Below are 11,267 nucleotides of genomic sequence, written 5' to 3'. Positions count from 1 at the left end.
TATGTGTATGTATGGTGTGTATTTTGATACCGTGCTGCGTGTTTCTGAGCTGAAATGCCAGGCTTGTATCACCTTTCACTCTTGGGCCTCATATCCCAAGTGGGATGTTAACCAGCCACATTAGACACTTGCTAGCATGCTGCCGTGCCGAGGAGAGACGGGACGCCTGTGCTATGCTATACCTGCACTCATACATGCTGTACGAATGGATAAATCAGTGCTTTGCTTTACAAGGAGTATGGGTCGCTGATTCTTAATGATATGTCTTTCAGGACTGTGTGACATCAAGACACCACAAGAAGGAGAGATCTTCAACATGAACACAGGTGAGTTTAAGTTTCAGTTTACACGGCTTAAATGATTTAAAGCAAATTAAAGAAATTTAAAACATGTGTCATGTTTTTGGACATGGTACCATGATAATAGAGTGTAAACAAGTACAGTTGTAGTATGTTGTTCTTTGAAGTACCATGGGGTAACACACAAATGCCAGTGATAGGAATAGAGTAATCATTACCTACCGTAATATACACTACCGTTCAAAGGTTTGAGTTTTTTAAGTCTCTTACGTTGACCAAGGCTGCATTTATTCAACAGTCAAACGGTAATATTTTCTTCAGGGTCACATGATCCTTCAGAAATGATTCTAATATGCTGATTTGCTGCTCAAGAAACATTTCTCATTATTATCAGCGATAAAACAGATGTGCTGCTTAATATTTTTGTGCAAACCATACAGTAGTATGCTGTTTTTCAGAATGATTTGATAAATAGAAAATTCAAAAGAATTGCATTAATTTGAAATGGAATTCTTTTGTAACATTATAAATAGCTCTTATTGTCCCTTTTTAATGGCAGTGTTTATCCAAACATCATGGTATTTCCACCTGACATCATCAGATCTTAATGATACTGTTGCACTAATAGCACATTCATTTTTGTACGGAAATAACTAGATCCTCAGGCATTCCAGATATGTTTCCTTGCAGCTATGCACATCTGAGGCTGCTTCCACATAGACAGGTAAAATGTACTGTATATGCAGGAGCCAGACTTAAAAAAAAAAAAGCTAAAAGCTAGAGATTTCTTGAATCACAGCTAAATAAATAGGCAGCATTTCAGCTGGAATCCATCCATACGTCTATTGATTTTTAATATGGATCTGAAGTTCTGAGAAATTTTGATACATTCCTGTGATAATGACTTCATTACGGACATTTCAAGAATATTGCAACACATACAGAAGCCCACATAGTGCCATTAATTCCGAGTAAAAAGTGTTTCTGCAGTTTTGAGAAAACACTAGAAAAAAATAACAGCAATGTGTGGCTTTAGATAACTCTGTTATTCATTATACATTTATGTAATGTAGAATCTTGAATCTAATTAAATATAATTTAATGGATTAATATACTTGGTGACCGAATGGTCCACAGACGTATATTTGAGAGCAAACAAGAGGGAATTCTCTGCCTATCAGCCACAGCAGCATTTACAAACAAGTAACAAAGTAAACAGTTTTACTAATCAAGTATTGTGAGGCAGAAAGGAGTAAACATGTGCCTTTCCCTTTACGCTGGCCCGACAGGACTTGTTTTTGTAGGGCAGAGCATGTGATTTTGTATTCGTCTCAGACTCAGAGATACTGAGAAAAGCTGTGCAGGGGGTGTTCTTATTTCTTGGCTGGCTTTCTCAGAGAACTCTGTCTTTTCAGAGTCTGACAAAGATTCTGGCATGCAAACTCCCTTTTTGACATCCAGAGGTATAGCAGTCGAGGAAAAGGAAAGCCATCAGACTACATCTGGCAGTGCCAACATGCCACCCTGTCAATCCACAAAATATTCTCGTAGTGCCCTCACTTTTAGGTTCTGCTTTCAGTTATGGCAACCTTGGATGCCACTAATTCTTAGAAACCACTTCCAGCTAATACACAATAAGATTTCTGCCACATGTTTGATGTGTTGATATTTATTTTCTGCATAAAATTATTCTGTTATTCTGATAAGCTGTACTCTGCTATAAGCACACTTGTGGTCATAAGATTTGTTAATGTTTTTGAACAAAAAAAAAAACTCTTATGCTCACCAAGGCTGCCTTTATGTTATCAAAAATATAGGAAAAACAGTAATATTGCGAGAAATTATTTTACACAACTGTTTTCTATTTGAATATACTTCAACATTTTATTCCTGTGATGCGCAGCTGAATTTCCAGCATCATTACTCCAGTCTTCAATGTCACATGATCCTTCAGAAATTATTCTGATATGCTGATTTGGAGAAACATTTCTCACAATGTTGAAAATACTCGTGCTGCTTAATATTTATGTGGAAACATGATACATTTACATGATAGGTTAATCATTAGATCAAAATATTTTTTTTAAATTGGAAGTATTATTTTTTATTATTTTCACACACACAAAAAAAAAAAATGAAAAGAAACTTACATGACCTCACATTTTTTTAAATGAAAGGTAAAATATCAGTGAATTTTACATTTTAAATTTTTAAAAGTCACAGAAATGTTATGTACATTTCTATAGTCTGTACTGTGTACATTTTTGTGCTTGCTTAGTTTTAAACCATTTCAATGGCTGGCAGTTGCAGTTTGTTAGTGCAGCCTCCAGTAATTACTAACTACTGGAAAACTCAAATGGAAAGACAGGCTTGGAAAAATCATGAAATTCCTAGGTCAAAAGGTGTGGGAACCCTCTACAGTGACTAAAAAAGCAGTTTAAAAAGTTACATTCACCCATCACGCAAAAAAAAAAAAAAAACATCCTGGCATGCTGTGAAATAATTCTGTAATTATATTGTTGTATTGCTGAGACGTTTCACATTGCTCTGCTTGCTGAGTCACAGTTATCTTGCCGTGCAGCAGTACTGATGCTTGTGCATTTGTGTTTGCATGTGCTACTGCGCTTTTCACAGACAGTGGAGGACATGTCCGCAAAAGTGCCACGCTTTCACTCACTCTAACCCCCATGAAGAGAATACAGAGCACACCAAACCTATACACGCTCACAGGTATCAAGAATCAGATCACACTAAAACTACAATAATGCATGAAACATTTGACAACTAGTGGCTTGAAAACCAACAGATGGTTCATATTCGTATTAGCCTGTTAATCGAGCAGTGGAGTATATCCTCTGACGACATTGCTGCTGGTGTTAAATGTGATGGTGTCTTTCCTCAGCCTGCACGGCGAGCAGGAATTCCTCTTCACTGCACTCAGCGTCACTCATTCCACATCTGTGTTTTGTCTCTCTGCATCTCATGTCCTACCACAGCCTTCCTCCTCACTGTCTTTCTCTCTCTCTCCTACTCTTGCTCGCCATCTCATTCTTGTGCTCGTAGCTCCTTAAGGAATGTTTGAGAGCGGGAGCTCTCCTTTCCTTTGCTTAAAGGGAAAAAGCAGCTCACAAGTGGTGAGATTGTTGCCATAGTTGTGGACTTCCATGGCAACAATTGTATAGCTGAGGCTTTTCCCCCGTCTCTCTCGGCACAGTTTCCTCTGGGAGTGACCCTTTTTGTTTGAGCAGTCTCATGGACTTTGACCTCACACACACATATTCTCCATTGTTGAATTAGTGTGCAGGCGGTTGAGGTGCTGCAGGAGCGAGCTAACCGAACAAACACCACTCGTTCAGGACAGAGTTAGTCCACTGTTCATTTAGCACTGTTTAATGAGCAAAGGTTATTACATCAATGAAATCGAAAGGATTGTTTTTTTTTTTTTTTTTTTTTTTTATCAAGTGTTTATTCAAGACAAAAGTATGTAAACAGAATTTCTGAATTTGGTTTTTGCCAGATTTTCTCTGTAAAATGTTTAGGGGAAACTCCATTATACATGCACTATATATAACTTTCTCACTTTACCTATCAGTGTTTCTTCCTGCTGTCATATATGTTTCTGTCTTTCATTCACCTGTTGTTTTAAAATCTGAAGCAGTGGTTTGGAATACATTAAGGATGCAATTTATGCACACCCAGTCCACTAAAAACATGTATCACTAATGAGTGAATATATTATACCTAATTTGCATTTGGTTCTGTGTGAAAGTAGATCCTTTGCTAGTGTTTAACAGTTTTCTTATCTTATTTTAACCCATGCAGACTCTGAATCACAATCTAAAGATTCAGGTAAGCAGGTTTTATGTATAAAATAAAGACATATACTTTGATTTCTCTTCATTGATCAGTAGTGGCATTCTGTGGTCATATTGCTTTGTTGTTTATATATGAATATGAAGCACTCTTTCAAGTGTTTTGTTTGTCTGTTGTCAGATTTGCGGAGGCCCGGCAGCAGCACCAGTGATGTTCTGAGAAACGGTGACGTGTGTTCTTCTTCTCTGGCAGCTAAAGGTTACAGAAGTGTCCGGCCCAACTTTCAGGATAAAAAGTCTCCCACACCAGTACGTTCTGCTGTGTTTACTTTACTCATGTGTTTTTCTCATCCCTACTGTTTGTTGCTGGAGGTTTTCCTTCCTCAGGAAATGTCTGGGGAAGCCCATTCGACAGGTTTTATTCATGACATTTTTAACTGTACCAGTCACACCCATTTCTAGTGTTTAAAAACTGAGCCCAAAGCAAAGCTCTCGACTGTGATTGAAGGACTCTCTGTACTGGTCATCATAACAAATACAAAACACTTCTGTTTCCTATTATACTATTGTGTTTTTAAAAAGCATTAGAGGCACTATACTTTACATACTTTAGAACTGTGCATGCATGTTACATTAGTTATTGGGAAATATTTGGACCCAAACAATTTAGTCCCTTACAGTATCTGACCCATGCTCTAATATCCCAATGCCCACTCTCCTCAATCAGGGACAAGAACATAGTGTCCACTCCCACAGACTGCTGTCCACAGTGGACCAAACCTCATGTTCTTCACAAGCAGAGCAGCCCTTCTTACACCCTTCATCTAGGGAGCTGGAGAGACAAGTAGCTTCCCTCTCCATCCGCATTAACCCTAGGCCTGAGATATCAGGACGGCACACCCAGGCACTGTCTCTGAGACCCCCTACCCCTCCTAAAAGGATGGACCTCCCGGATAGCCGCTCGCACCTTTGCCCTCCACTGCCATCTGCAGCCCCACTAGTGGTATATGTCACGGATTTCATAACCACATATGCATTAGTGTAATAACAGCCTCCCTTACGCCATGCTGTGCCTTAGCAAACATAACTAATCCTGTTTTTGTTTTGATTTTCATTTTGCTGATTAACATTCAGGCTCATGTCATTGTAAAATTAGATAATCCTTTTTTTATGGACCTGAATCACTTTCCAGACACCATTTATTCAGCTAACTGTACAGTATTTGGCTAAAATAAACACTACCATCCAAGAAGTTTGGAGTCAGCATCCCCCCCCCCTCTTTTCTGCATTCTGCATTAATTCGATTTAAAGTAAAGACCATAAAGACATTTAAAATGTAACTGTAAATGTAAGATTTGTTTCAAATAAATGCATTTTTTTCATTCTTTATAGCAATCCAAAATTTCTGAAAAAAAAAAAAAAAAAAAGCTCTAAAGCAGAATAGATTGATTTCTTGACAATCACGTGAGACTGAAGACTGGAGTAATGATGCTGAAAATCCAGCTTTGTGTCTCTGGAATAAATTACATGTTAAAATATATTAAAAGAGTAAACACTTACAAAATTACTTAAATCTTACTGACTTCAAATGTTTGAATGGTAGTGTAAGGTAGTATGTACAATATATTATTTTTACATATACATATTTTCTACTGCATTATGACCTTTATGCAGTTCTGAATGATCTGTTTTATGATTATGCTCAAATGCAACACTGGAATAGGATTTTGATTTCATAACTGTAACTCCTCCATCCTCTCTAACGCACAGCCGTCTGCAGCCTCACATCTCTACGTCTCTCACAGCCGCTGTGCTCTACTGCTGAATCTCACCTGTGCTACTCTCCTCTCTGTCATTCAGCCTGAGGCGCCAGTCCTCCTCAAACAAACACTGACCTCACAGTCACCACCTAACCGGTTCAGACTCTCCCTCGACTTCATCAGAGCTGACCTTCGCCCCGAGACCCCTTCTCCAGGCCCTCCCTCTCCCGGCTCGGAGCCTCCCCTGGGGCAGAGCCGCTGTTCTTCCTGCACCCAGAGCGAAGCGTCCACAGCGGTGCTGGAGGAGTTGAGGGTGTGTGGACTAGGCCCAGAGGGTGGCTCTCGTACCCCTTCTCCAACCCTCAGCCCGATGAGTGCGGTCACAGTCAACATGGGGTTACACTCCCCTCCAGCTAGCACCGCTCATGTAACTATTCACCGGCAGTTCCACACTCTTGTCACGTCTGTTACTTACTGCTTCTTTCTTTGTCAGTTTTCATAAGGATTCCGACGGTACCTCTGTTTCTAAAGGGGCCATATTCAACTTTTTTGTGTATTATTTCAAAAGTTTGGGGTCAGGCAGACTTTTCTGAAAAAAATCAGTACTCTTATTCAGCAACGCTGCAAGGAAACCGATCAAAATTGACAGTAAAGAAAAAATATTTATATTTCAAAAATGCTTTTCTTTTAATTATCAAAGAATTCTGAAAATAAATTACAGTTTTTTCATGATATGTCCCCTTTAATTGCACAGTCCAATTTTCTTTTCCTTTTATTATCTCTTCTTTTCTTCTCTTTTATCAATTTCACAACTTATTGTTTATTGTTTGTAATTTGGTTTCATTGTTCTTCATTTCTAGAGGCTGGATACAGACACCAATATCACTTGTCCATTGTTCACATTTAACAGTTTCACTACTTCTTCTCTGTGTAACATCTGGGATTATACCAATACTAACATATTTTATAAATTCACATCAAATCAGGGGTCTTCACTAACACCTTTTTTCATACAAAGCATCTGAAATATTATGCTGAAAGTCTGAGTCTCTGTCACAAACTTATTGTGGAGAACACGAACACAGTTTTGTTGAGACTTCTTGTATTGTTCCTGTGGTATCACTTTTGGTATACTAACACTTAATACTAATACTTGTTTGTCTTGGAAATAAATAAATCTAAATACTGAAAGCCATTTTACTAAAATACACTGTTGTTTTTATCTTCCCAGTGGGTGGGCACTGTATTTTGTATGTTTATTTTACTAGCTTTTCTTTTTTCTTTTTCTTTTTTTCATTGTTTGTTGTTCTGTTCTTTATCCTCTGTCAACTTTCATTAAGGCTAACAAATGTCATCTGTGACACAAGAGTCCAATCTCAATGTAATTTATTATGCCTAAAGATGTTTGTTCAGTTAACAGGATCTTTGTGTTGTGTTACACAGGGCCAGATGACTATGAACGGGGGTCTGAGTGTGCCAGCAAGTCCTCGTAGTCACTTCCAAAGACCCTTCTCTCCGTCAACATACCCCCCTCCTCCTTCACTGAGCCCTAGTATTACAGCCATGCAGCAGGTTAGAAGCACTGGTGAGTACTGAAGCTAATCTATCACTTCCACATGCTCTTGAGTGAATGACGTTCATCGTCAATATTGATTTCTTCAGTGGAAAGAACAAGGAAACAGAATTAGGTAATTGCATCTCAGTTTGTACTGTGTCTATTTAACTACAGGCTATGACTGTAAAAAGTTTGTTTTTACATAATATATATATATGTGTGTGTGTGTGTGTGTGTGTACTATGTATATATGTATATAATGTATATGTACACATACACACATGCAAACACACACGCACACACACACACACACACACACACACACACACACATATATATATATATATATATATATATATATATATTAGTGCTGTCAAAATTAGCGCGTTAACGCATTCGATTAATTTGAAATATTTAACGCGTTAAAAAAAAATAACGCAATTAACGCGGTTGCAGTTTTTTTTATTTCCAGTTGTGGCCTATGTGTGTTCAACGTGCAAAGAAATATGGATAAGACCAAGGAAGGACTTTTAGACGGAAAGTTTCAGTATAAAACTCTGCCGGATTATATGAGGCGTCGTGTAGGATTTAAATCAAACTTCGCTTATCAATACATACATAAAACACGTGCATATACACCTATAAATTACTCGCATATACATGCATACTACTGAATGTTCAAAAATACATATATAAAATACACGTGAACACTAATATGAAATCGATACCAATACATATAATGTTAGCAATGTATGCATACACACTTGTGAATAACTTGCGTATACATATAAACTTGACACGTGCATACACCTACAGACACTGACATAGGCCTATACATATTAACTTGATCCATGCATATACACCTATTAAACACTCGCACATACATATAAACTCGCTGCATACAAACACAACTGCACATACTCGCACATACATATAAACTTGATCAGTTCATATACACCTATTAAACACTTGCACATACATATAAACTCGCTGCATACAAACACAACTGCACATACTCGCACATACATATAAACTTGATCAGTGCATATACACCTATTAAACACTCGCACATACATATAAACTCGCTGCATACAAACACAACTGCACATACTCGCACATACATATAAACTTGATCAGTGCATATACACCTATTAAACACTCGCACATACATATAAACTCGATGAGCGCATACACATCCATAAAACACTCGTGCATACAAAAACATGAGAAAAACGTGTACATGTATATATGCGAGTGATTTCATATGTGGATGTGCGTGAATTTTCAGTATAAACGGAAGGCATTTCAGTGTAAACGGAAGGCGTTTCAGTTTAAAAGGAAGTCGTTTAAGCGTGTACGGAAGTAACCTGTCTAAATACCGCATTTGCAATCATGGACCGGGATTGTGCTACACCTGAAGCATTTTGCGGAATGTTCTTTTTTCGCCCACTATTATAAGATCAGTTACCATCAGTTTGTGTTGCCTGCTCTCCTGCAGTCTCTGCCTGCAGTCAGAAACACAATCTGAATCGCGCACTTTGTTTCGGCCTTCGAGCCCTGGTGGCATACAAAGCATCAATAACACCGCAAACGATGCGATCATCCGCCGGCGAAGTTAACGGACTGTGATATCACACTTGTCAGTGGTAAAGTAACTGGCAGTTTCGATCTAGAAAAAGGTGGGAATTTCTCTTCTATGCAATCTTCACGAAATAACTTCCAAACGCTATGCAAGTTAACGTTACACATACACAGAGGGAGAGAGAGAGAGACAGTTTTGCCTCTAGTTAAAAAATATAAAATGTGTTCCCAACTAAGTCCCACTAGTGAACTTAGCCATTTTCAGAATTAAGTGTTTAAGCTATTTGCACAGAATCGGAATATCATAACTTCATAATATAGTGAGTATGTTTGCAAATATTTTGAACAAAACAAATAAAATAAAAGCAATCCATGTGTCATACAAATCTATTGTGGCTGTGTTGTGTCACATGACAAGCATGACGCGTCGCCATGGAAACATTAAGGCGGTACATTCTAAAATAACGGTCGCCTAAAGAAACTCACGCTGGGGCTCAGCTAGAATATTTTAAACTCATGTGCGAAAGGGTTTTATTTCTGAAAATGGCTAAGGACTGGGACTATTTCGTGAAGATTGCATAGAAGTGAAATTGTGAAATTCTCACCATTTTCTAGATCGAAACTGCCAATTAACTTACTGCTGACGAGTGTGATATTATGGTCCTTGAACTCGCCGGTGTTATGAAATGTTCAGTGTCTGAGATATTTGGTGTCATTGAGAATAAAGAACTATATATAAAGACTCGTATGCAGTAACAACTATTTAACTTTTTTTTTCTCCTTAAAAAAGGTTTCACATGGAAGTGCATGAGAGCCTACAGTTCATGTGGAGAATGTTTGTTTGTAATTAATGTATATGTTACAAATCAGCAGAGTTTGATACTTGCACTTCTGCCTGTTATTTTGTTCCTAGTTTGCAGAAGCTCTTCTAATGGGGGAGACTCATTCTCAAGTTATATATGAGCCACTACTGCACACATACATGAAGACATGGGTAAACCTCAGAATTAACTTAAGTTTTTTATTATCTGATGCAGGGGATGGTGGATGTGTACTTTATCAGTGTAATAGTTAAACATCATATGCAAAAAAAAGAAAAGAAAAAAAAACCTTGTTTGATACAAATTTTGTATTATTAACCAGTTTTAAAGTTTTACTACATTCTGTTCCTGAAATCCACAATTTTGAAATCAAGATAATCGAAGGTAATCAAATCAAGCACAACCTAAAAAAACACGTTTCTTGAATAAAGGGTATTGTAAAAAAAAAAAAAAAAAAAAAAGAGCATGGTCTGAGGACAATTAATCTCAAAGTGCACCACAATGCAGTATATGATTAAAGACAAAAAAAAAAAAGTGTATAAAGACATTTTACAACCTTTTTTTAACTATAGAGTACATTTTATCTACTAAATGTATCAGTTTTGGAGAAAAAAAAATTGATCAAGAATCTTCCAGTTCATGTGTGTGTGTGTATATATATATATATATATATATATATATATATATATATATATATATATATATATATATATATATATATATATATATATATATATATAACATTCCGATTTCGTTTTGTTATTAAAAACTTTTTTTTTTTTTTTGAATGACTGAGCAAACGATAAGGAATGACACAGATCCCTGTCCATAATTGCAAATTTGGTTACTTCCGTTCACACTTAAACGCCTTCCGTTTACACTGAAATGCCTTCCGTTTATACTGAAAATTCACGCACATCCACATATGAAATCACTCGCATATATACATGTACACATGTTTTTCTCATCTGAACTGTATACGTTAGTAAATGTTATTGTTTTTGTATGCACGAGTGTTTTATGGATGTGTATGCGCTCATCGAGTTTATATGTATGTGCGAGTGTTTAATAGGTGTATATGAACTGATCAAGTTTATATGTATGTGCGAGTATGTGCAGTTGTGTTTGTATGCAGCGAGTTTATATGTATGTGCGAGTGTTTAATAGGTGTATATGCACTGATCAAGTTTATATGTATGTGCGAGTATGTGCAGTTGTGTTTGTATGCAGCGAGTTTATATGTATGTGCGAGTGTTTAATAGGTGTATATGCATGGTTCAAGTTAATATGTATATGTGAGTGTCTGTAGGTGTATGCACGTGTCAAGTTTATATGTATACGCAAGTTATTCACAAGTGTGTATGCATACATTGCTAACATTATATGTATTGGTATCGATTTCATATTAGTGTTCACGTGTATTTTATATATGTATTTTT

The 11,267-nt window shown here is 37.0% G+C and overlaps 1 protein-coding gene across 3 annotated transcripts in view; it reads left to right on the top strand.

Moving 5' to 3' along the window:
- The first annotated feature begins 205 nt into the window (after positions 1-205).
- The window catches only part of LOC113114198 (sorbin and SH3 domain-containing protein 2-like), a 34,882-nt gene continuing 23,820 nt past the window's right edge, over positions 206-11,267 (top strand). For all 3 annotated transcript variants that reach the window (XM_026281012.1, XM_026281011.1, XM_026281013.1), the window contains exons 1-7: positions 206-326; positions 2,934-3,029; positions 4,122-4,148; positions 4,293-4,420; positions 4,839-5,114; positions 5,972-6,298; positions 7,315-7,456. In XM_026281012.1, coding sequence (XP_026136797.1) covers positions 257-326; positions 2,934-3,029; positions 4,122-4,148; positions 4,293-4,420; positions 4,839-5,114; positions 5,972-6,298; positions 7,315-7,456 — 1,066 coding nt within the window. In that variant the 5' untranslated portion in view covers positions 206-256. The remainder of the gene's footprint in view (positions 327-2,933; positions 3,030-4,121; positions 4,149-4,292; positions 4,421-4,838; positions 5,115-5,971; positions 6,299-7,314; positions 7,457-11,267) is intronic.

This window comes from Carassius auratus, chromosome 14 (assembly GCF_003368295.1).
Source record: "Carassius auratus strain Wakin chromosome 14, ASM336829v1, whole genome shotgun sequence".
Taxonomy (NCBI): Eukaryota; Metazoa; Chordata; class Actinopteri; order Cypriniformes; family Cyprinidae; genus Carassius; species Carassius auratus.
This window is presented reverse-complemented; position numbering and strand designations above follow the sequence as displayed.